The following is a 26,097-nucleotide window of genomic DNA, read 5'->3' on the forward strand; positions in this document are numbered from 1 at the left end:
TTCCAGCCATCTCTACTTAGATGTTTAACCATATTCATTCTTGCTGTTGCTAAATGCATTCCCCTATTTATAAGGACAAATGTGAATTCTAAGTTTTCCCTAACAAGCCAAGTAAGATCTGAAGGTAAATATCCCAGAGATAAAAGAACAGTCTAATCAACTCACTGAATCATTTTGCAATAGATTAGGAAGAAAATATTTCGAACTTCACCTCTTGTTGCTTTTGAAGCCTCTCAATAGCATTCTTTTCACGAGAAATCAAGGCTTCAGACTTTGCTTGATGTGTCTTCTCTAACTCATGGCGCAGCTCAGAGATTTCTTTCTGGGTCTGCACTTTCTCCTCCATTTTAATCTTTGCTATTTCAACTTCTTTAAAATGTTCAAGCTTTTACATAAAGGAGGAAGAGAAGGTTAAATAGGTCATCTTCAAATCAAAAAAGACAATTCCGCCTGAGAGAATTCAAAATTTCACCTTGAATTTCCTCTTAGGAAATAATAAATTGATAAAATTAATAGAAATTAATTACCATTATAAAAGTTTCTTAGCAGCACATACTACCTGCACATCTCACAGAGTTTTCATGATTTTACACAAAACTATCAGCTTTAGACAAAAGCAGAACAGAAGACAATGAAGAAAAATGCACTGCTGGAATGATACTCTTCTTGGAATTAAGGAATGGCCACAGTCTTTTACTCCTCCTCTGACAGTTGTCCCTTTCCCAAACAACCACTTTTGACTAGGGATTCAAGAACTGGCACAAACAGACCCACACTCTGAGTTGCTCAGAAACCACAGAAATTCACCTAGACATAAAATGAAGTGCCAGAAATGTAAAAAAATGCAGAACACATAACTTCATCTAAAGAGGGTTACAGAATGAGACTGACTTCTAAGCACAACTAAAAAAAAGTAAGTGCCCATAAACAGGTAAGTACAAATCTTGCAACTGCACAGAAGAATTGTTGGGAACATGATTCCATACAGTGTGTGAAGGACAATATATGTGAGAGCAAATGGGATTATAAAGAATTAAGACAAAAATTTGGAAGAAAATGGAAATCAAGCATACAAAACAAAAATGTGACAAAAAACCAAGCAAAAGAATAAAAAGAAAATTACAGGAAAATTGTGAGACTGGAGAAAAGATTAAAGAGTAGAAAAAGCAAAGTAGGAATATCTGATCAAGGAATTCAAGTCTGTGGGCATAAATTTTCTGAAAAATTAAAGAAATGGTGAGACAGTACAGCATCACTTGTATATATGCAAATTTGGTTAGAAATGTCTTACAGTAATTCACATCATGTTGCTAAGGAATTAAGGTAAAGCTAATTGAATTTAGAAGAGATTTACACTTGGTTAAGAGTACCATCTCCTTTGTTACAACTGGTTTGCTTAAACTGATACAAACTTAACAACATATAAATTAACATGTTTTACATACTAAAAAAGAGCCAGATGGGGAATAAAGACTAAATGAAGAATGAAGGTAAAAAGAAGTTTAACTCTCCACAGTACTACTTGTCTGGCTGAATAAATGATGACTACACTGAGTGCCTTTAAAAGTGTGTGGAAGAATTCTGATTATTAGATTATCATTTTTATATCCAAATAAACTACTGATCTTGTCAGAAATTAATGAAAAATATATTGAAATGAAATACAGTTGATTTATTTTTTTCTCCACAAATAAACAGATGATCTTGACAGAAATTTATGGAAAAGAAAAGAAGATGTATTTAAATGAAATGCAGTATATTCCCTCTGCTCCATTTTTCAGACAGAAGGATTATCAAAGGATTATGTGACAAAATTTTAATCTTATTTCCGAAATGAAGGAAAATTCTCTAGAAGGGCTGTCTTCAATTATACGATGAAAAAATATCAGAAATGATTCATAATACTGTCTGTTATGACTTTAGAGTTTCTGTGCAGTGCTTTGAAATAGAATGCAATTCTCATCAGTATTAAAAATTAATTATCTGTCAAGCTACACAACAGCAATTCACACCTCTCAGTTGCTATGCATCATATTGAAATTCAAGCATCAAAATCTTAACTGGGAAGGAAAATTAAAACTGTGGTATAGAGTAAACATTTCTCCATAAAACAAAATAATCAAATAGCAGATAAAATTTACCATATTAAGACAAGAAGAGTAATTAAATGTTGTGTAACAAATTAATATCAGAATAAAAAGCTTAACATTCTGTGCACATTTAAAAAAAAAGGGGATGACAAATACACATTATATCATCAAATTAACAGCAGATATTTAATTAATTTAGCCTTTTTTGCTTGTTTTAACTAAGTATTAGTTAAATACTTTTTTTTCAATTTATCTTAAGTATTAAAATGCAATGCAATGTGTAAAGTCAATATTAACAAATGTCTCCCTCAAATTCATAAAACAGAGTTATACCTTTTGATGCATTTCTTCCTGAAGCTGCTTCTCTATTTCTTTTCTATATTCATTAAGTTTTACTTCTAAAGATTCATATTTCTGATGCTGAGGATAGGAGTCTGCAAACTGTTCATCAATCAGCTGAAGCTTCTCGGCTACAAAAAAGCAACACATCCATCGTAATTTAGAAACACTTGCTGCAGTTACCTTACCAAAGACTGCAGGAACCTCTCCCTGTGCAGGACATTCCTCAGCTTATCCAAGCAGCACTATCATAAAAAGACCTGTGTGGCACAAAATCAGAGCCAGTACAGAAATGCCATTTATCTACTTTATATATACATATATATAATCCTAACATATACCTAGGAGGAGGCACTTGCCTGTTTAGGCACTATTTGTGGTATTACATACTCATTCTCTTTACCATGGGTGGACAAGAACTTCCTCTTGCCTGCAATTTTTAGCTTTTTTGTGTTCATATATTAACAACACCATGCATATTATACATTCAAGAACTCCCAATCTATGCCTAACTTGCTCACAGAAAGAGGACACACATTTACAGTTCTGTTCTCCAGAACATATTTCAACACATAACATTTACAGTCCATTTGTCATAGGTCTTAGCTAAATGGCCAAAACACATGAGGATTTAAAAAAAAAAAAATCAATCCCATCTTGATTTTGCCTTAAGAAAATTTAGAAATCCTATGTTCTAATGACAGACATGACCTTATTCATTACCACTTTAGGTTGCATTTGAGTAGAGTAACAAAATAACACCATTAATACAGTATATATAAAGCAACACCATATATCAGGATGAAAATACCTGGGGAGATTTACCTACAGAGGTTGCACTTACCAAGAGACTCTCTGTAAGGAGGCACTGAGGTGGTCTGAGTTTCTGTGTTGTGAGTTTCCCTGTTTAGATGATGTTCTGTAAGTCCGATTAAAATTTGCATAAGGAAACCTAGCAAGATCCAATAGATTAGTTAGTTCTGATTTCATACCAAAATGGAATTTAAGCCTCTAATTAACAAAGCAATCCTCAACGTACAAGAAAACCTATTTGATTTACAGAAAGAACAAGTATTTCAGTAAAAATCAATACTAGTAAACAATTACGGCACAATTAAGCATAGTCCAGTCCATGTCAGTCAGCAAAAGCTGTCCTTTTGCAATTTTTCCTCCCAGCCATGTCTCTTGACCCCCAAGGTCAGTTGAGAGTGAAGATTAACTATGAGGCCTTTAGGCCACAGGGTTTTTGAAGATCAAGCTCCTTTAGGTTATACAGTATAGCTAGGTTTCATCATGCACATATAAGAATTGTTTCTTATATAATACAATGGAAAGTCAGTTAAATCTGTAACTAGTTTTTGAAGTATATTCTGCCAAAAACCTGAGTTTTCCAAGTTAGTATGAAAAGCCTCCAAAGAGCATTATATTTAATACCTGATTACAGATTTTTCTCATATTTACAATATACAAGTCACTTATTTTGTAAGTGAACGTCAACAGTTAATCCACACCACAAATACGAGTTGGATAATGCTGAAATACAACATTCATCATCTTGGTGTACTGCAAGTTTCAAAATCCAGCTAAATCCATATTACTCCCATACCAACACATGCCCAAAAAATCTTAATTTTCATTGCACACATCTTAACAAAATGAAACTAGCACAATTATCCTTGTTTGCATCACTTGTAAACATTTTGTACCTTTATTTTCCTTCCGAGTTCCTGAAGTCTGTAAGAAAAAAAAAGAAGTTTTAGCTAGTCTATTTTCACCACCACTGTAATTTAAACTTATTTTCAAAATCAAAATAACTTTACCAGTGATTTGTAAAGATTGGATTTTGGATTGATCCTCATTAATTGAAGAAGATCTTGAATAGTCCACAGCTTTGGGGAAAGAAAGATCATTTGGAAAAGGTTACATAATTTAAAATAATTTCAGTTTTGCAACTGGCACTATTTCACAGTTCTAAATGTTTTCCATTTGTAAAAGATCTATTTGCTCCCTGTAAATCATTTTCAGAGGCCTGCTGTTCTACATTTACTTATCTTCACTACTTCAGACATATGGCAGCCAGCATGTAGCTTCATCATCAGCTGAAGCTGTGAAAAGGGTGTTTTGTTCCCTTCTCATCCTCAACACGTGCTTGCTACTTTCCTCATCACGTTTCTTGATTTATCATCCAAATCAGATGAGCTCACTAACCCAAATGATGATTAACTACTCACCAGGTCAAAAAATTAATTTTCAGTTAGAAATAATCTCACCCTATCACACTTACAGAGATGCAAAGGAAGGCAAGGACTGCCCTTTTCAACCACACTTTGTAGTTAGAACAGCTTGAACTGACCAGGAACCACATTTTTCAGTGAACTGAATGGCCAAACAAACTTCTACTAGATTCAGTTCCCAAGTGCTCTGCCATACAGACAGACTGTGACTGTACCTCTCCAGAACAGTGTCATTAGCTTATTGCCAGTTAAAAGTATTCATGAAAATGACCCTGAATGACAAAATGTTTCGTGGAGATGATCAGAAACTGTACTTAGCTTTGTATTTCCTATCACAAAAAAAAATATCTTTTCAATTGTTACAATATGACAGCCCCCAGAGAACAAAGCTCCTAGACATTGTGGAATAGGCAAAATCCTGAACTTACCTTCTTCTTCTCTAACCCACTTTCTGGAAAGAAAACAGAAAGTGAATACTCGTAGCCACATCTCTCTAGATGATCTGCCACCAAACTGTTGGAAGCAGTGATCAAAAGTGAACCATCTTCACTTGGAACCATCTGTGGCTGCAGTTCTCCACTCAAAATTGGGTGCATTAGTTCATGGATTAGCTGGTTTCGGAGCTGTGTCTGATACAGAAAAAAGCCATTGTATTATCAGTTTACATGGGATTAAATGAGTTTTAATTTTTCAAAATCCACAGGGAGCCTCATTTTACTTGTACAACCTACAAACAGAACAGAGCAGACTAATTTTGGCAAAATCTAGAAGTGTGCTATGAACACCCTGCTTTTTTTCAAAACCCTCTAATGATACAATGAACTCATGACTTTCCCTCAAAATGTATCAAATGTAGGACTTAAAAAGAAGCTCCCAGTCAAGAGCTCACACAAACACCACTCTTGTACCGTCATTTTCCGATCACTGCTTTCCTGTTTTCCTTCCCTTTTGCTTAAATAAAGCCTTCCTGATGTGTCCTCCATTTCAGGTGTTCTTGGAACCCTTACTGGTCCTCTTTTGAGTCTCATATCAAGAAGTATCTCATGCCACCACAAAAGTAGGGCAAAATAAACAAAAAATTCAATGTCTTTAATATCAATTATTTTGTGGGGAAGCAAAAGATTACTAACCAAAGAGACCTACAGGCACTGATAATAATTAAATGGCATTTTTTAATTATTTATTATTATATTGAGTTACAATAGAGAAAAAAATTAACCTAAAATCAGCAGATCTCCCTTCCATGAAAGGAAGAAAGAATTATTTTCATTATACAGTTATACAAATATTTTACAGAAGATCAAGACATAAATAGTGTTTTAAGCTTTCAACAGCAGGTATGCAACAGTGACACAACTGAATAAAGAGTTGGTGTGTTACCAAAAATGCAAAAAAATAGCTACCAAAACACAACAATGCCAGATCAGCAGACTAGCCCAATATTTTAGCACTGTTTTCCAGAGAAATTAGGCTGAAAACAAGATTACAGAACTACAGAATATTCTGAGTTGAAAGGATCATTGAGTCCAACTCTCAAACACAACTGAAAAAACTGTTTTCATTATTAATTTCTGAACTTGCCCAGTTTCAACCAACTTTAAAGTGGTATCTCAAAAACAACCAAGAACAGCGACCTCTTATACGTCTTGTGGAAAAGTGCAGGTGGAAAGCAAAGGGATGAATTCCCATCCCTAATACAGAAAATGAACTGAGAAATAACTTTCTAGACAAGGAAAACAAAGCAAGAATATGGACTTAAACAGAAAGTTACCTGATAGAATATTAGTTAAGTCAAGTGAGAAATGGGTCAAGCATTGCAAGCTTGGGATGGAAATCAGTAATGCAAAAACGAATTGTCCTGAAGAGGAAATTCCTGGCTATAGGATGATCAATATTACTTTTGAAATACTGATCTTGAGTATTTTTCCTAAGACATTCTACTGAACGAGCAGACAGAAACAAAACAGCTCAAATAGTTTTAAAACAGGATTGTAGTATTTTAGAAGTATTATTCATAGAACATGCTTACTTATCATAGTAAGTCATCACAACATAGCTTATTTATCACCTGTAACCTAAGAGTTCCTTTCCTATTTTGTATTCTAATTTATCGTTCTCTCCCCGTTTTTTGGTTTTTTTTTTTTCAAGCATGGGTAATTTCTAACTCCTAATACAGGCTTTTAACCTTCCTGAAAAATACTCCGAGGCCAAGGCATAATAAAAAGCCATTCTGTTTAGGGAGAACCTCCCATACCGGGGGGGAAAACCCAAACACAACACACCTCCCCCCCACCCCCGATACTAATTAGGTTGTGGCAAAAAAAATACTTTGTGGAGAGAGTGAAACTTGTACTCGGCATGGCTTTCAGGGCTCTCAATGTTAAAGCAGTACAGCGGATCACAGCTAGCACCTGCTGAAAACAAAGCACACCTTAAGTGTGTCCAGTACGCCTCGGCTCTTAAAAGTCTGATACAGCTTTTTCCGGAGTTCCTCTTGGGACAAGGTCTCCCTTTCAACCGAAGCCATCCTGACCTACAACACCGAAACAAAAAGGGGCATTACGGACTCGCAGCTCGACCCCGCAGCCAGCGAAACGCCGAGCGCTCTCGCAGCCCCCGCCTCCCCTCAGCCCGCTCGGGCTTTCCCGGGGCAGCCTCCCGCCACCCACGGGAGAGCGCCGGGGCCGGGAGCAGCGCCTGGCAGCGGGGCCGGGCCGGGCCGGGCAGGGCACAGCGGGGCAGGGCAGGGCAGGGCAGGGCAGGCCGGCTCGGGCAGAGCGGGGCAGGGCGGCTCGGGGCCGCGGCGGCCGCTGAGGCGTCACGGTGGCGCCGGATGGGGCGGGCCCGGCGCTTCCGGCGGCCGCGGGCAGGGGCCGGACGGGGCGCGGCGCAGGGTAGGCGGCGGGCCCGGGCGGGAACCTGCGGGCCCGGGCGGGACCCTTCTCCCTCCCCGCCTCCTCTCCCCCTGTGCCGCGGGACCCCTGGGGACGGCAGCCCCGCGGAGTCCGGCCCTTACCCCGGGGAGGCCTTTCCGGGCAGCTCTGGAGCGCCCGCCGATGGAGCCGAGGGATTGTCCCACGGCCGCCGTGTGCCAGGGACGAGGCGCCTGCCGCCCTTCCCCTTTCTGCTGCCTGTGAGCGGGGCCCGCGGCGAGACGGGCGAGGAGCTTCCTCGGAGGCGGGGGCAGCGCGTTACGGCCTGGGATCGCTGTGTCCGGGTGACTGGGGGCTCCCGGGCGGTAAATCATCGGTGGGCAGGGCAGGAATTGGTTTTGGGTACCTCGGTTCACTTCCAGGTCCACTTCCCGAAAATATACTCCGGCTCCCCCAGAATCTGTCAGGTTGGGAGGGAACAGGAGCATCTGGCCCAGCCTGCTTAAGCAGGGTTGTCCTGGAGCACAGGGCACAGGATTGTGTCCAGACAGTTCTGGAACCACTCTAACCTCTCTGGGCAGTCTGTTCCAGTGCTCAGTCACACGCACAGCAAGTAAATTCTTCCTCGTGTCTGGGTGGACCTAACTAGGCACCAGTTCTCATCCTGGTGGTTGGCTGCACCAAGAGCTGGGCCTCATACTCCTGATGTTCATACCTAAATGTCTGTCTCTCTTTAGCCTCTGGTAAATGTGAATGGGAGCACATTGGCTGGTTTTTTAGGAGCTCTTCTACATGCATTAAGAGTTTTTATATAGACTTATCAGCATTTTTGTCTTGTAAGGAGCGTTGTTTTGAAGAATGTCTGGAAGTTTCTACTTCGTGATAGTTGGTCATCATGATAATCCCATATTTGAAATGGAATTTCTGCCTCCTGGAAAAGTAGAGTCGAAGGTGTGTTTTTTTCTCCTGTGATTCTTTCATAATTTTCAGTGTATTAGAAGCATGACCAGCACGTTGTTGAAAGTAGTATCTACTGTTTTCTGTTTTTTGGGTTTTTTTTTAACAGAAATTTTGTAATGGGGAGTAGAACTCTAGATTTCCCAAATATATTAAAAATCTTTTCCAGATTATACTAGTTCTTCACAAAACACAGCTTCCATAAATATTTCCTGCTGTATGTTATAGAATATGTATCTTAGTTTTGCTTTGGTAATTTCTCTTAGTGTGCAAAAGTTTTATAGTAGCTGTTCATTGTTTAATTCTGCTTATTTTTAAGACATTTAGATACAGTAACAAGGTAAAGTGAGAAACATAAATTTGAAAGCTCTATTTAGTCCTTTATTTATGGTATGAAATACCTAATTTTTTTAATCATCTTCATTAGTCATACTTGCTTTTAAGTAAGGAAAGCTAAAAACTTTATTGATAAATAAAGACTTTAAAAATGTGATAAGTGTAATACTACTCAATAAGTAGTGTTTCTAGTGGGAAAAGAACAAATCTATCCATAAGTGGCATTACATCAAAGAAGAAATAGACTTCAGAATAAAAGTGTGTGGATCCTTGAGTGTATCCAAAAATGGAAGTATATGCTGGTACTAACTGGAACTGCATGGCATCCTCTCTGTTTTGAAGTAATGTCCCATGAAAGATCATAAATAAGGCTACTCTGACTAGATTTTGTGTGAGGATGTGTAAAAGCTGATTTGAGGGAAAAACTGAGAGGTGAGAGAGGCAGTAACAGCATCCCTTTACTATGAAAAGCGGTACAAAACTGCTTATTTATCCAGTCTAATAAAAGCTTCCAGTGTGGTTTTGTCCCGTATCTCTTCTTGGCAGATGTCCTTTGGTGTTCTAGATTATCTACAAAGTACACAGGCCAAACACTGTGATCACTCTCATGTTTATTATAGGAAGAGGTGCAATTTACATCTGCAGGCATATATTTAATACTAGTTGCAGGATGCTTTTCTGTACTAGGTTTTAGAAAAAAGAAGACCCCAAAACCAAGAAAACAATTCTGTTTCTAGGTATCAACATGAGAAAAACAGAATCTTTAGGTGATTTTATCAGCATATCTGCCCTCTGTATCTTCTTTTATCTGTCACCCAACTTTTACACATTGTAACCTACAGGTCAATAACTGAAACTTACTGAAATGGTACAGTCCAGAAAATGCTACATTTTATGTATAATATGTAAATATCACAAAAACAGATGTCTGGAAAGAAGAGAAAAAGACATATGACGGCCTCTGTTGTGGAATAAGTTAGTGGTGGTAGTTTGCCCATCAGTAAACAAAAGAATTCATGCTTGAGTTTATTCCTGGGATGTAGTACAGGCTTTACTGATTTTGTTGCTCTCAGGACTGGTTTTGTGATTATCTTTTTATTATGACCTCTTTTCTCCCTTGAAACCAAATATCATGGCAACATACACTAGTTTCATTTAATTACAGGATGGCACATGTGACAAAAAAGCAAGGTATATGTAACATTATGTAACTTGAACACTGGTTCTGTAGCAACTTGAGCAAATTATTGTTTACATTTCATTCCTTTCACTGAATTACTAATCTACTGTCTTCTGGAAATGCATTAGGATGATCATCGCCATCTCAACCAGTTCATTGCCCATGCTGCTCTTGACCTTGTAGATGAGAACATGTGGCTTTCTAACAACATGTATTTGAAGACTGTGGACAAGTTTAATGAATGGTTTGTTTCTGCTTTTGTCACAGCTGGACATATCCTTCCCTATTCTCTTTCCTTATATGTATATTAGAAAACTTTTTCCCAGAAAGAGGTAAGGTAGATAAAGTGAGTTTGGAACTGATTTCTCTTGCTACTCACAATTATTGTTAGTCATGTGCTTCAGAAAGAACTATGTTGGGAGGCACAGCAGCTGGGAACAGCTGGAAAGGTGAATTTTTACCTTTGTAGGAGCCAAAGTAGCATAATGAAATGTGGTACTCCCATGGAGTGAAGAGGTGTAAGAGGCTCTGAGCAAGCTTGTATGATTCTCTGTTTCCACCCCTTTGACCATGCTTTAGGGGAGAAGTGGCAGTGAAGATGTGTAGTGTCAGTCACTCCAGTGGTGAAAATGCAGTGTCAAGGCTTGATACTATGTACAGGTAGTCCTAGAACAGTTTGTTGTGAAACATTTGTTACACATACCAAGTAACACTGAATGGCATTTTAACTTCAGGGCTACACGGCAGAGGTGCAGAGAGCATAGTTTTAAAAAGAACCACCTTGGATAGAGAGGTGATTATTTTCAAATAGGGGATGTTAAAATATAAAGGTAATGCTTTCCAAATTTCATTGCTTCAATCACTTCTTTAAATGCTTCCTCCTATGAGTCACTGCTATTTCATGTACAGCTAAACATTTCAGGTATATGTTGAATTAGGTGTAAATGCTTATCTCAGGATAATGTCTCTCTTCTTTGTAAAAGTTTTATTCTCCTTAATTATCGTACATATGAGATTTATAATGCTTCATGATGTAAGGCAAGAAGATGGCATTAAGAACTTCTTTACTGATGTATATGAGCTGTATATAAAGGTAAGTATTAACATGTTTTCTTCTGGGGGCCTGTGTAAGCACCCATGCAGTCCACATCAGCCAGAGCTGGTAATGTATGACACAAAGGCTTTATTCTCCATTAAAAAGAATAGATTTTTTTTTAAATTGCTATAATCTGTGCTCTTATACACTTCTTCACTTCAGTGATTTTCTGTAGAATAGAATGGTTTGGGTAGGAAGGGACCTAAAAAACCCTCTAGTTACTACTTTCCTGCCATGGGCAGGGACACCTTCCACTAGACCAGATTGGTCAAAGCCCCATCCAACCTGGCCTTGCACAATTCCAGGGGTGAGGCATCAGCAGCTTCTCTGGGCAACAGGGAACTTGTGGGGCAACTTCTTGTGATGCATTTTGTGGTAGTATGGTGTCATTAGTGATAATAATGAAAGGACTGTTGTACAGAGCCTGGTTGCTTAGCTCTCAGAATACATAGCCCTTGTTCTCCGATCCTGGTGGTACTTCCACTAGATGAGGTTATGGCAAACAGTCATGGGAAGCATCACCATCTCAGCCTCCCATGGGCACTAAATAATCCTAATTTCCAATGGTGTGATGGGATTGTTCTGAGGAGCTGGTGCTATGGGATGTCTCTGCATCATGCACAGGGAGAATGCAAGGGCCTGGAAAGCAAGAACTGTTTAGGAGGTCTGTGCTCCTAGTGGCACTAAATAGGCTGAAAGTTAGTAGTAGACATCACCTGCAGTAACATTTTTCAGGGCTGGGCATTGTGCTTACTGATGGGTTTCTCTTCTTTCCCCAGTTTGCAATGAATCCATTTTATGAACTCAATACTCCTATTCGATCCACTGCCTTTGAAAGGAAAGTCCAGTTCCTTGGGAAGAAACACCTTTTAAGCTGAATAAATAAATTTTCTGAGTGAGTGCTTTTTCCCTACTTTCCTGACTGAACTGTCCCTGTATGTTTTATATTCATCTTCTGAAGACTAACTGGATGCTGAAGCAGCTTTCTCTTTTGCCAATATAGATAAGAACACCCAAGCTTCTCTGGTTAAGAATGTGTATCTCAAGAAGTTTCCTTTTATGTGGTATGAAAACCAAGTTTTAAACTGTCAGAGGCTACAGAGGTACAAAAGAAGAAACTGAGACATTATGTGTTGATGCATATGCAAAGTGTAAGCCTCTAACAGAGGGTGGGAGGAAATCAGACCTAAATGCAAAAGATGTCTCCAGTCATCTGCTTTAATATGAGCAAAAGGGAATTCTTGACTGTTTGGCCTAAGTGCTTAATCTTATAAACTTTCCTACTTGTATTCCTTCAATAGAGAACTCACTCTGCAGACCAACCAGATTAACATTATACTTTGTAGTAGTAAATCAAGCTTCTATTTATTTATATGTAATTGTATGTATATGAAGTGCTCAATAAAAATTGGATAGATCAGAAAAGCTGTCTCCAGTACTTCCAAGAAATTTTGAGGAAAACCCCTAAAGTTTAAAAGTGTGTATTTTCAAATTTTCAATGTATTTAGTGCAATACACATTTAGCTGCAGTGTTGCATCAATGAATGAAGCAGAGAGCAGAGCATCCAGATCTGCCCTGACATTAATTCTAACTCACACATGAAAAAACCCAAACTAAGTTTACATGTTTAAACCCACGGGTTTTTCCCATTATTTCTGCAACTGCTGAAACTTTCATTTTGTAACTAAATTTAGAGGAGGATTTTTGAATTATGAAACTCTGTTTGTTGAGGTTTCAGAAAGACATTATTTGGCCTGTCTGGCTCCTATTCCACTGTAAAATGTTTAGGAACCATTTTGCAAAACTTAACATCATTCCAAACTATTAAGTTTTAAACAGATCATTTGGCATATATGTACCTAATACTTTGCTTGGGTTTACAGTCTTAAGTATTCTGTTCCTTTTTGCAGCAAATCTGTATAAGCTATCTTTCTTGTACTTTTTTGAACATGTCTGAAAAGTAATTTCCAAAGGAAGTGGCATGCTGTTCTAAGAACTATTTTGCATAGTCTGTATAATTAAAGGGACCACATGTGTATGTGCTATAAATGTATAGCCAGTCATTATTTCTGCACTTACTACTAAGCTGTCACTGTAAAATGTTCCACAAGAAAAAAGAACATGATAAAGAGGTTGCAATATTTACCTTAAATAAAAGATGGAATGATGTAGTATGGATGCCTGTTGACTATACTTGAAGTGATTTAGAAGAAAACTAGATAACCACAGTAACAGTACCTGGTGGGGTGGCCACTGAAGATGGGAATATTTGTCTTTGCAATGTTATTGCATATAAACTGCATTGTACAGCACTTTGGTAATGTAATTTTATATAAATCTTTTTTTTTTCTTCTTTTTTCTGTATACATGGAAATAACAGAAATACACTTAAGGTAAAGCCTTCTTGATCATGGTAAGGAGCCACTAAGCTGCAGTTATTTTCTGCCTCCTCCCCTGTAGCATGATGGCTGGAAAAATACTAACAGTTAAAATTCACCAAGGAATAATCATATACTTAGCAGGGAGCAAAGGCTTGGCAAATATGAAGGATTAGTGCTAAAAGTTTCTACCATTTTTAGAAGCTACATTTTTTATAATTGCATTTGCTGCTGCACGAGGACATTAAGTAAAACAAAAGCATTTTCTCTCTTCCCTGATTTCTGATGTCAAGGTACCTGTTCTTATGCCTCCCATGCATCTTTCCCTCTTCCCTGTGAATATAGGAATTGTAGATGAGAAATGTCCTCAGGTCCACCTAGGCTTCATGAAAACAAACTGTTACTGGCCACAGGAATGGAAGAATTACATCCTAACTCATCACCTTTGTGACTGAGTTCATGGTTCAGGAGCATTGTCTTCTGACAGAAGTCTGAAGGCCTTGGTGAGGTAGCTACAAGTTCTCTGTACATGGACAAACACTTGTTTATGCTTTAGTTTGTGACTCTTCAGTCAGCTGAAAGACCACTAGCTGAAGTGATGGGTGAAAATTATCTTGTGGTCAACTGAAGTCACAAATCTGCTCTAGCTGGGAAGGCTGCAGTTCTGGCATGCTTCAGTGAACAGTTTCTCAGTGAAGAGACACCTCCTTTGCAAGGATTATCTTCTACTCTCTCAGGGACTTAAGAGTAAGAATTCACAACAAAGTCTGTTGCAGTACAAGAAAACAGAGATAATCTGCATTATGCAATAAAGGCAATAAAAAGTTTATGAGTTAAAGGGACTAGAATTACCCTAAGTCATCAGAAATCAAGCATAAGGAGATGAGAACATTATCACAAGCTAACATGAATCAGCCTTAGTAAATACAGGCCGGAAATGCAACTCAGACTCCACTTTCTACAAGGTTCTATTACTGTTTAGGTAACCTATCAGGTTACCTGTACAGTAAGACCCAGGTGAGGTGTGGAGCAGCTGTTAAAGCAACATTTGTAAGCATTGATACAGTTTGCTGTGTCATGAGCTCAGCTGTCCTAGGTAGCTTCTTCTGCCCCTTTCCCTTCTGCTCTCTAACAAGTAGAGCTTTCAGCAGTCCCAGCAACCTGCCAAAACTGTAGTTTTTCCTCTTTATTTTAAAGGACACCTGGAACTTTGTGTACATGTTACACAGTATGCTGTCAATCCACAGAACTCCAAATACTGCTAACAGGACCCTGTAATATTTGAGGTGTGCTAGCTCTTTAAATAAGTCAGTGAATTTAAACATAAGCCACAAATGCCTACCTTACATCCATATGGAATGATACCTAGCTTCTACAAAGTACAGAAATCAATGTTTGCTACTAAGCATTATGATTTTATACCTGTCACTTACAACTGCTTGTCAGATTTTTGATTCTGTAGGCACGCAGTAGTTTCTCTCTGAGATCAATTTCTGACCTAAACTTAATTTCTATACTGTGTTGTTTTCTACAGCATGTACATGCCTGTTAAGTGTACAGTTGTGGTACAGCAGCACCCAGGGCACAAGTAAAACACTTCTATGGGATAATGTTTTAACTTTATTAAACCTACTACTTAACATTGGTAACCATGTTAAATGGAAAGGGGAAAGATGAGAGAGCACAGATGCCTAGGCACAAGAAAGACCACAGTGGTTCTCAACCTCCATTTTTTCTTTTTAGTAATCTTATCTGAATGGTATCTATAGTATTTTAGTCACAGTATCTTCAGCTCCTGTTTTGTTTCAGCCTCAATCTCTGCTAAAATGAATGTTAAAGGAAGCTTTCAGTTGTAAGGTAGAAGTTTCACACAACAATTTCATGTCACTAGCTTAGTAGCCCCTAACACAAGCAATCTTAATTTCTAAAGCTTTTTGCTCGCTCATCCTAAGATTAAGAGGGATTTAGCTAAGCTTTTCTTAACAGATCTTTTCATTCATTGACTAGAAATTAAATACACGTAGCAGTTCAACCTATATTTAACTGCTCAGGGACTGAAGTTTAAAACACAGTTGTGCTGGTATAGATGCAGGACTGCAAGACTGAATCAGACTTAGGAATGCACAAAAGACAAAAAGATAGCACTTCTAAGCAGAGTAGCAGATATGCAGAGTAAAGTTGTCCTGGACACATTCAAGCAGGCATAAAATGCATACAGAAAAGTGTACTAAGAGCAACAAGAAGGGTTTGTTTTTGCAAGCTTTACTTCCAAATAATTATACCTGGTACAGATTGATCAGATACTTTTAAGACAAAATGCTTGCTGGTAATGTTCTCTCAAAAAAGGCTTTTCCATTGAAACAAAAAAGTTGTTGTACAGAAAGCAGTTATTTAATTAATAACATGGCCTGTCCTACAGCCTCAGACTTCCTTTCTCAGACCACATGTGTGCCTGTTAGCCATCAGATTACAGATGGAAGCAATAGTGCAGTAGCAATTTTGCTATTGCAAGGACTCCTGAGAGCCAATATTGAACAATTTCTCATACAAGTATTCTACCACTTAAACTGCACCTGAAAGCCTAAAAAACACCTGTAGTTTTGCCTGCCTGACTGCAAAAGACTGTCCAATAAATACAGAACTTGCTTCTGTTCATCATTATTAAATGAATTCAGTAATATAAAATACATTCTTAAACATAGAAGTCCATATCCTAAAATAGCAATTTTAATAATGATCAAATTCATCTCAAATACAATGTATAGTTATATATCTGTATTAGGGCTGAAAGCTGTCAAAATCTACTGTAAGTCAAGAGCTTCCTGAGTTCTCTACGTATTGCTAATCCTTACTATCACAGTGCAGGTATTACTGGTAAACACATTCATAGCTCAGGTTAACAGGAACAAGAAGTTTTGAGTTTGTAAGGCTGTACACAAGGAGTTTTCCTAAAAAACTGTCACAATGTGGATCCTTTCAAGAGCTATTAAAGCTGATTGAATAAAGCATTTCTTTTCCAAAAAATGGTTATACTTTAGTTACTCAGATTTTTCACCTAATTGATCAGAAACATTCTAGAATGGACTTAAGGCAAAGACACATACTAATTTTTAAAACTGTCAGTATTCTGGATTAAACCACTGAAAAAGTAGTGCAGCATTAGAATAGTAGATGGGAAAAAATGAACATTACATACATAGGAAATTTATTTCCTACTTATAAACCTTCACAGCTTACAGCAACATCAGGCAATTAGAAGACCTGGATGTAATTTACATTAATTTATAATAACCATGTTAGAGATGAAGTACCACTCACAGCAAAAGGAATGTAGTGAGACTGAAGTTTAATATCTAGCATTGTTAAGAAACTGACAGCTAACGAAACAAAAGTGGAATGCCGATTTCATAAAAATATACACATATAAAAGTATCTTTGTGCCTGAATTCCAGAACAGCTTCTCCAAAGTAGTGCTTCTAGAACTTTCAAGTTTTAATTATATTCAAAGTATTTATCATTTGAATAAAGTTGGCAAATTACAATCTCTTATTAATTGTTTTACTCGATGTCTTCTTAAACAGAAAGCATCACCAATTCAGTAACGGGTCACTCATAAATGGAGATTTTCCTTTTTCTCCCCCATGAAAGCAGCAGAATATTATGATTTTTAATATCAGAGTGAAACCCATTTGTTATACTATCTACTACACCTTCCCCATTCTTTTATAGAGCAAGCTAGTCAACAGTAATTTGGCAAAAAAAAATTTAAGTCAACAACAAGATGAACTGGGTTTCGGTTTCCGATGAAGGTTTACTGTATCTGTTTGAATAAAGTGATCTGATCTGTCTTCAGAGGCTAGAACTCTTCTAACAGCTTCTTCAAAGGCTGCTGCAACATTAGTGGCATCTTTTGCACTGGTTTCAAAATAGGGATGGTTGCCATTATTCCTGCACCAGTCTTGGGCTTCTTCTGTAGATACTTGCCTTTCATCGATATCAACTTTGTTACCCAGTATCACAAATGGAAAACTTTCAGGCTCCTTGACATCTGCGTAATAAATGAATTCTTTCTTCCAGTTGCTTAAGTTTTGGAAGCTCTGAGAGTCATCCACGCTGAAGGTTAGCAGGCAACAGTCAGAACCTCTATAGAAAGGAGTCCGCAAGCTCCTAAACCGTTCCTGACCTGCTGTGTCCCATATCTGCATTGTAACAAAATGTCCATCAACTTCCAACTCTTTATTTAAGAATTCCACACCTATTGTATGAAACAGCTGTGCATCAAACTTGTTGGTGACGTATCTGTTCATAAGGGAACTCTTCCCAACTCCACCATCTCCTAGCAGTATTACTTTAAGGAGTGATGATTTTGCTGCCATCGTTACTGGAAAAGATCCTCCTGGTTTCCTAGACCTGCAAAGATTAAGGAAATCATTAAAAAGGAAAATAGTTGTGAGCAGCAAATTTTGCATAAATATCTAGAATGTGTTTTAAATTCTACCAACATCAAGTTTCATGTACAAAAACAGGACTCCACTAAACAGGTTAACTGTAGATACACTTCAGTAAGAACATCCACTCAAGAATACCAAATTTAAGAGGTGTCTCTTCTACAGGCTGCAGTCTGCATCTAAGCAGTATGCTGTATAAATTACAGGTCTGTCACTTAAAACTCAAAAACCTTCCAAACTCTTCAAACCACCCCCCTTTTTGCTGAAGGGTTATTACATCACATTCAACAAGCGCTATCATTCATTTGTGTTCACTGGAAAAAGTTAATGGAAAAAAGCAGTGAGAGAATTTTATAGAGCATGTGCCTTGCACTAGTCACTTCAGTGCTGTATTTTATTACCAAAGTTATTTTTTAAACCAATGCACTAGGAACACAGTTATCTATGGAACATGCAAATGCTGTAATTTTATTTAGATGAGTATCTGATAGTTTATAGTTTACTGCTTGCAGAACAACACTGATGAATGGAATCCTATTAAAACTACCACAAAAGGAAATTTGCTGTTGCTACTTCAAAGATACTCAAAATGCCACATGCGAAGCCCAAGGTGTCATATGCACTGAACTACAATGTCAGTTCAGTCAGAAGGTGTCAACTTCCCAGAGTAAAACTGTCAAAAATTCTGGAAGTGCTAGTGAATAGTCTGTCTGCCAGCATGGGGATGGCAAATTAGTGACACCAAAGAAGGCTTTTTAACTGTTAGACTTAAAACAAAATTTTTTAAAAAAAATCCTTTAGGACTAAAATTATTTGCTCATTAGTGCTTTGTACCCAACCTTTGCCCTCACAACTGCAGTGTCATCTAATACTGTAAAATGGTTGTTTAAGTAATTGGGAGTAAAGTTTCATTTTAACAAGCCCAAACTGAAGTTTCTGTATGAGGAGAACCGTGTTCCTAAACCTGCCTGATAGTTTGGGCTTCAGCCCAAACAGGCTTCTCTGAAAATAGCATCTATTTAAAATGGAAATGGGTCATAAGTTGCCTAGTCCCTCTCTTTCTTTGAAGGAAGGAATGTGGTCTTGCTAGTTTGTAATTAGCATTACTGGCATATACATCACACACAGGGTGGCTGTAGAATTAGTACCTGATACAAGCTGGCGTGAGAGTCATATGACTCTGCTGCCTTACAATCAAGGCCTACAGTAGGAGCAAGAAATTTCAGGAATTTTTTTTATCAGTGACTTTCCATCTTTGAGTATTTATTTTCTAGACACAACCTACATCAAGACAGAAGGAGTAGTTTGAAGCCTCAACACAAAAAAATGTCAAAATACAAGGAATTGACTGCTTCCATTGAAAATTTGTTGAGATCAAGTAATTTAGATCATTCACACTGCATAATTAACAACATTTATAAAACCTTATTTCTGTACAGGTTTATACAGTAACAAAACTGCTTAGAAGCTACAAGATAGTTCATTTACCCTTCAGAGAGCCATAAGATAATGGCTATGGCTCAGGTTATGAACACATTTTAGTGCATATGAGAAGCCTTACGGGAGTCACTGGACTACTTGCATATGAGTTGCAGGTTTATGCTTAACTCTTGAAAATGGTGCAGAGTATTTATTTATTTATGTCTTCAGTTTCTATATCAATAGATAGGAGCTGCTTCTTAATAAAGAATGTTTTTGTGGGAACAGAGGGTACTGAATGTTCTCCTGTTCTTCCCTACCAGCACAGGGAACAAGTTACAATTTATTTTTCCAGTCCTGCGGAAGTCAGAAGTTCCCTGAAACACACAATGTGCATAAATAACTGGCTTAAGTAGTTCTGACTGGTACTATGCACTTGTTTCTTCAGCATCTGAGTTTTTGTCAATGGCAGTTATTATAATGAAATTGTCCACAAACAATTTGTAAACAAAATACATGTAAGGAAAGTGTTAACAGTATCTACTACTTTGTGTATCTAGAACCTGCAAAGTTAATTTGCACAATTTCAACTATGTGGGCCATTCCAGCAAGGTTTAAGAGACTGATGACCATAAAATTAGTCTTAGGCAGACAATTACAGACCAACCACAAACTATTAAAAGTGGACTAAACTGGTCCTTTCACACAATAGTTACAGAAAGAGTCTTCTGTAATGTTGCAGGCAATGTTGCTTTTCAGGACATTCAGTTTCCACAACTGTCATGCCAGGCTAGAATGAAGTTTTTGTAAAGTTTTTAATCCAAAAAAATGGAACATACGTTCAGTCATTTAAATAGATGCAGACAAACTGTATCTGAAGCACCAAAGAAGCATGTTTAAAAGTATTAACAAGTATTTTTGTCTGAAAGCAGCAAAGACTTTATACATTTACAGTTTTATTTCTGTGTAAGGGACTCATCAGCAGCCGCACTGATAATGCAATTTAGAGTATCTGCTGAACCAGAGTAGTATTTTTCAGAACAGTAGACTGCTGCATTTTTTTCTGATTGTACATCTTTAAATAAGATTTTTAAAGAGCTCAATTTTTGTTGTTGTTTTTTTCTAAAGTTATGAAGCCTTAACATTCCAATAAATAATACAATGATAAAATACTTAAGACGCTACAAGAATTAATGTTATTTTTCCTATTATAAAACTTATTTGTATAATATGTGTTTTCACAATGTTTTTGAAAGGGATGGTTAACACAGACTATGATGTTAATTTTTCAGTTTAAATCATTATTCATCATTTGAAAACAAAAAAAGAGCTTGGTTCCTAATGTGCATCTGATTGTTTTACCCAGCATCAGGAATTGTAAGACAGTATAGAATAACAGGTAACTGTTCCAGTTATTTCATAGTGAGCTACACAATTCATTAATTGTAAAAAGTAATTGCAAATTTAATTGTAAATGTAAATGGTAAAAGTAATCTCAACCTAGTAGACAAAAAGCCTGTAACAAGAATAATTTTCCCTCATGTTCTTCAATTATTTCAATATTCAAAGAAAGAGCAAATAAATAAAAAGCAGCCCCACTCTGGTTCATTTTGGTAACCATTTCTCAATTGCTTCTCCTAGCTAAGAAGGATTACAGGGCTTAAATCACTGACTTCAATATTCCTGTTAAAAGCAGGGAACATTTTCTACTAAATGTAATTTATAACATGATCATATACCATAACACAAAAAAATAAATTAATTGTTGCCTTTCAGGATGTCCCTTTCAAACAGTAAAAATAATTGCAAGTCAAATATTTCCACTATCAGTCCAAATACTTGCTGTCACAATGAAAGACAAAAAGCTAAGCAACCTCAGAAAAATCAGTTTGCATTACAAAATCCAGTCCTGCAAAGCTTAGTGAAATACTATTGCCTCGTCCAGTCTATCTATATAGATTGTCTTACTTTCATATGTCAGCTTACTATCTGTCTTTATTCTGAGTGCAAATACCTTTCTTGCTCAGAGTCAGCCCTCAAAGAAAAGCAAGATTCTTGGTCTAGAAAACCACAGCAGCTACATGTAAACTCAAGTCTAGAAATTTGTCCTTTTTTACTATAAAAATAATTTCATAGGTTAAGAAGGACCTGCTCACACCAGCGTACTGAAGGCTGAAGACAATTGCTGAACTCAAGTTCTATAGAAAAACAGCACTAGCCAACACAGTAACTGCATTGTATCTATAATGTCAGCAGGCTGCAAACCCCCACATAAACTAGTAAGCAAACCAAAGGAATTGCACCCATTTACAGTTTCATTTTTTGCACACTGACACACTGCAGCACACTATTAAAAACCCAAACAAAAAAACCACACATAGCAACTGAAACCTCGACTCCCCTTTTTTAACAGGGCACCAAAACCTGGATTTGAACAGAAATTTTGTTTCAGTTATCACTGTCATTCAGTGGTCACTGATGAGCTACCTACTATACAAAACCAAGACTAAATCTAAAGGTTTTCTTGAGGATATGTAGCACACTGTTCTTTAACTGAAGCTGTTAAACATAAAACAGACTCGTTTGTTCCCATCATGTAAGTAATCATGTTTACTTACAGCCAAATACGCTATCAGCTAAGACTTACTGAAAAAAAAGGGCCATCTTTGATTTAAGAAAAAACACTGAAGCTATGGGCAAGCAGAATTAACAGCTCTGCAGTGTTCAATTTTGAAGCTCAGTCACAATTTTATTTACTAAGCCACCATATTTTGTTAAGACACTGGAATCAGATTAGAAGTTTAAAAAGGCACACCACTGCAAGTATTTTGACTGAAAAACCACTTGCCTTTCAACAGAAATGTAAACTCCCTCCCTCATTAGTAGTTGGGTTTTTTTCACACGAACAAAACATTTGATAATAATTGCCAGGCTAGCAATAGAAAACTGTTTGTTAGTTACAGCAGCCCATCAAAGAATGACATTAATTGCTTCTCTGTAAAATGTCTGAAAAGAAGTCCCAAGAACTACGAGAGTTGCAGCAGAAAGTGCAGAATCCAAAACTACAGTTTTCAACACTTACTGTTCATGGAGGTTTTACATTTCTCAGCCCTCAATCACTACAGTGGTTAAACTTGTTGCCTACAGCAGATCTGCAAGTTTCCAAAAATCTGAAAAGAAAAGAAAGGACAGAAGCACATTTTCTCACTTTTCTCCCCTTAGCCAATCATTGCTTTTATATTTGGGAGGTAGTGGTTTATACCCTGGTCAATTAAGTGCCACAAGAAGGCTTTTTTAGAGCATAAGAGACCACAAGCGTGTTTGACCTTGAAAGACTTTTTTCTCAATTCAAAGGAAAACAATCAGATATGAAGTCAAGATGCTACAGGCTTTGTAGTTTTGAATGTGTTACAAGACACAGTAGTCAGCCTCCAAACTGACCCTGCCCTCCCCTCCATGGGGCATTGATGTAAGAGCCCTGGATCAGGAACACCCCTTTACTGACAGTCACTTGTCAGCTGCCTGGAAGCCCTTCAGTCATATAGCTCGACCTACCAAGGTCCTAATCTCCTCACAAGTCTTCTTTCCTGTATCTGTGATTTCACCACTGCACTATGAAGACAACCTGTCAGCAAATTATTAAACATCTATCCAAACGAAAACACAGACTATCTGAAATTGCCTCTAGTTGTAAGCAGCCTAGACATGCTTGATCTAACACCAGAATATCACTAGAATTTCCTTGTAATTTCTTATATGAACCAAATACAAAATGAACTTGTCATTCAGCTGTTGCCACTCATTTGGAGACCTAAAAAGTTGTATTTGAGGGTTTCTTTGTAAGGCTGTTTTTGACTCCTTTGAAGCTCAGGATTCTAGTTCAAACAGTTGCCTGGCCTGACTCAGGCCTGTGAAAGAACCAGCGGCCAAGGGAAGGAACCCTAAAGTTCACATAACCCTTGGATCATGAAATCATTCCAGTACTTACTGCCAGATTCACTTCATTTATTCTAACTTCCAGCTAGACACAAAGTCAATTAGCAAAATTTATCAGGAGAAATACCTACACCTATATCTCTGCCAGTTTAATCTTGCATAAGCCTAACCTTCAACCCCAACCCCACTCCCCAAATTCAAGTAGAATGAGCAAACTTATTTATTTGGATTTAATTAGAGTTGACATTTCTCAGCAGCTCACAGTTAAACATCTTCCAACTTAAATATTCTATTACTTTCAGCCAACTTCAAAACACCCTTCAGTGCTGCTACTCCTGTTCCAACATTGCTAACAATGCCTGAGCTATTTAACATTCTCCTTGCAACCTACTTCTCTATTACTGCTTCCACTCTTTCAATAACTTATCCAGCAATTATTTCTGCCCAAATGTGCTCATCTTTCTCCCCTGCATTAGTTTCCCTTTTCCTTCAGGGAATCTTAGTAACAGCAGCCTCTCTTGGTACAAGGCTACCTCGTACATTCATATTCTTCCCTGTATAACTCTTGTGACGAAAGCCCATCCCTAAGGCACTAAGTGGGTTACACTGTATCGGGCCAACACACTTGTCTGCTCTGCTGAGAATGAAAACAAAAACAAAACACAGAGGAGAATGATCAGTATTAAACACAGAAGAGAATGAACACTATTAAAAAAAAAACACCAAACAACAAACCCTAAGGACTTCTTACAAGCCTTTTTGCTGTGAAGTTTTTAGTCATTGTGAAACATTTATGTAACATACCAATCCTAAGGAGCTGGAAGATCTGTTTCCCATAATTTATTACCAAACTGACACAAAATAAAACAAAGTTTGAAATCTAAATATCTTATTTGACCCTCTGCAAATTTTTTCTCCACATATTTTCAATTTGAGGAAACTGATGATGTTTGAGCACTCCAAAGCAAAACAAGGAGTGCTAGAACAGGTTTTTTTTCTTTTTTTTTTTTAATATACACTGTTTCTTTTTAATTTTATGGAAAAGCCTTACTAAAATTAGGACAGCAAAGATAGCTCTATACAACCTGAATGAAGACAGAGAAAGTAACAGTTCATTATAAATTTGGTGTTGGTATGAAACATAGATATAGCTGTACCATCCTTTGGTTAAGTTTCTCTGAAAATAAAAGTGCTAAGAAAAAAAGTTTTGGATTTGTTTTGGGTATGTCTGCTCTCCCTCCAGTCTGCCATTAGAGCTTGGTACCTTCAAAGCTACTAAAAGTAATGGAAAAACACTTTGAAAAAACAGAAAACAATCCCAAAAACTCCTAGTCACACACAGCCACCCTTGCTCTAAAAAAAGCAAGCACTGACAACTTCAGTGTTGCACAACACTTTAAAAGTAAAGACAAATAAAACCCACATGCTTATTTAGTGCAGCTGTAAATTATTGTGGACAAGAAGGAAAACAACTCGTAGGATGGGAGGCTGCATGACAGTTACCTGCAGACAAGCATTTCAATTCCTGAACAAAACTTAGCCAGGAAGTTCCCTACTTGACTGTCCCACCCCAGTTAATAAAACTTAAATCTTCTCTATATATCTAGTTACAGGAAATCTTGTTAAAAAGTCCACTAATGGAGGTTTTAAAACTGTTTTTCTTGCACCATTCTGTTATCCACTCAGTTGTTTTGTACAAGTTATATGTAACACGGATTTACTTACACCGAGAGCAGCCCATTAAGCACCCAGACGTAAGCGATTCCCAGTTCTGGCCCATCCCTATCCCTGCCCTCCCCAGCCACGGCCACACCTGAGCCCGCAGAGCCACCTGCCGCCACTGGGAACTCCCCCGGCCCTGCACAGGGGCTGGGCCGAGGCACTGCTTCAATAAAGAAGAACTGAAACCCAAAGGCGCGCGGAGCAGGCGGCCCCTATCCAGAACAGAGTCCATTAGGTTGGAAAGGACCACCGAGACCAACCTCTGGCCGAACAGCACCCTGTGAACCAGCCCAGGGCACCGAGCGCCACGTCCAGCCTGTCCTTAAACACCTCCAGGGACGGTGACTCCACCGCCTCCCTGCGCAGCCCGCTCCGAGCACACAGCAGCGAGAAAAAGGAGCTACAAGGAGCTGTAATACTTCTTCTGCTCCCAATTTGAAACGTGTTGAGGACACCGGCGCGAAGCTGAGTTGCACCCTGGCAGACCAGCGAACTCTCTCAGACATGAGGAAGCACAGCGGGGTCGGCGACCGGCCAGGCGCCGGCTGGAGCCGCTTCCCAAAGGAGCCGCCGCCTGCCCCGGAGTCACGGGATCGCGGATCACGCCACATTCCCCGCCACCCGCACCGGCTCCGGGGAGCGCCCGGGGCCCTCTCCCACCGCGGGCCCGGCCGGGGCTGCCCTCCCGCTCCCTGGAGGCTGCGCCAGGGAACACCGGGGAGCGCGCCTGGCATATCGGACAGCGGCGGGGGAGAGAGCGGGGAACGCGGCAACAAGGGAAAGAAAAATAACGCAACCTGACTCGGCTCCAGACCTCGGGAAGGGAGCTGCCGCCGCTCCCGGGCGCGCTGGGGAGGCCGATCCCTGCCCGCGGGAAGGGACTGTGCCCGCTCCTGCCGCCGCTCCCGGTCCCGGGCTCCGCCACCGCCACCGGGCGCTGCGGAAGGAACAAACATGGCGGACGGGCCGGGGGCGGGACCGGGCACCACGTGACCACGGCCCCGCCCACCGGGCAGAGGCCACGCCCCGACGGGAAAGCGGAGAGCAGCTCGGCGCGGAGCTGAGGGAAGGTGAGGGGATGGGAACGG

At 38.7% G+C, this 26,097-nt stretch overlaps 3 protein-coding genes across 14 annotated transcripts in view; 1 reads left to right on the plus strand and 2 right to left on the minus strand.

Annotated features, from left to right (window-relative positions):
* Nucleotides 1–7,402, minus strand: part of OFD1 (OFD1 centriole and centriolar satellite protein) — a 29,744-nt gene extending 22,342 nt beyond the window's left edge. Inside the window, exons 1-8 of one of the 2 annotated variants that reach the window (XM_015620238.3) lie at nt 7,333–7,400; nt 7,095–7,196; nt 5,092–5,292; nt 4,250–4,318; nt 4,136–4,163; nt 3,274–3,381; nt 2,424–2,560; nt 212–385 (exon numbers count right to left, since the gene is read on the minus strand). In XM_015620238.3, coding sequence (XP_015475724.1) covers nt 212–385; nt 2,424–2,560; nt 3,274–3,381; nt 4,136–4,163; nt 4,250–4,318; nt 5,092–5,292; nt 7,095–7,190 — 813 coding nt within the window. In that variant the 5' untranslated portion in view covers nt 7,191–7,196; nt 7,333–7,400. Of the gene's footprint in view, nt 1–211; nt 386–2,423; nt 2,561–3,273; nt 3,382–4,135; nt 4,164–4,249; nt 4,319–5,091; nt 5,293–7,094 lie in introns of both variants that reach the window. The other variant, XM_015620246.3, reaches the window with a different exon arrangement.
* Nucleotides 7,403–7,500: 98 nt separating this feature from the next.
* On the plus strand, nt 7,501–13,284 carry TRAPPC2 (trafficking protein particle complex 2). 6 transcript variants are annotated; one of them, XM_015620374.2, is made up of 6 exons: nt 7,566–7,912; nt 8,378–8,487; nt 10,138–10,282; nt 11,017–11,102; nt 11,885–12,000; nt 12,109–13,284. In XM_015620374.2, the coding sequence occupies exons 2-5, from the start codon at nt 8,395–8,397 to the stop codon at nt 11,981–11,983; spliced, it is 423 nt and encodes a 140-aa protein (XP_015475860.1). In that variant the 5' UTR covers nt 7,566–7,912; nt 8,378–8,394; the 3' UTR covers nt 11,984–12,000; nt 12,109–13,284. The 6 variants fall into 6 exon arrangements, with proteins under 6 accessions (XP_015475835.1, XP_015475860.1, XP_015475842.1 ...); XM_015620365.2 differs by having other exon boundaries at nt 7,567–7,880; XM_015620349.1 differs by lacking the exon at nt 7,566–7,912 and adding an exon at nt 7,501–7,557 and having other exon boundaries at nt 11,885–13,284.
* Nucleotides 13,285–15,730: 2,446 nt separating this feature from the next.
* RAB9A (RAB9A, member RAS oncogene family) lies at nt 15,731–25,979 on the minus strand. Of its 6 annotated transcripts, none has more exons than XM_015620306.1 (3): nt 25,807–25,947; nt 22,434–22,521; nt 15,731–17,894 (listed from the first exon to the last, which is right to left on the minus strand). In XM_015620306.1, exon 3 carries the CDS (start codon nt 17,858–17,860, stop codon nt 17,255–17,257), a length of 606 nt encoding a protein of 201 aa, XP_015475792.1. In that variant the 5' UTR covers nt 17,861–17,894; nt 22,434–22,521; nt 25,807–25,947; the 3' UTR covers nt 15,731–17,254. The 6 variants fall into 6 exon arrangements, with proteins under 6 accessions (XP_015475792.1, XP_015475799.1, XP_033368535.1 ...); XM_015620313.2 differs by having other exon boundaries at nt 25,824–25,936; XM_033512644.1 differs by lacking the exon at nt 25,807–25,947 and adding an exon at nt 25,270–25,747.
* Between the last annotated feature and the right edge of the window lie 118 nt (nt 25,980–26,097).

This window comes from Parus major, chromosome 1, assembly GCF_001522545.3.
Source record: "Parus major isolate Abel chromosome 1, Parus_major1.1, whole genome shotgun sequence".
In the NCBI taxonomy this organism is placed as follows: Eukaryota; Metazoa; Chordata; class Aves; order Passeriformes; family Paridae; genus Parus; species Parus major.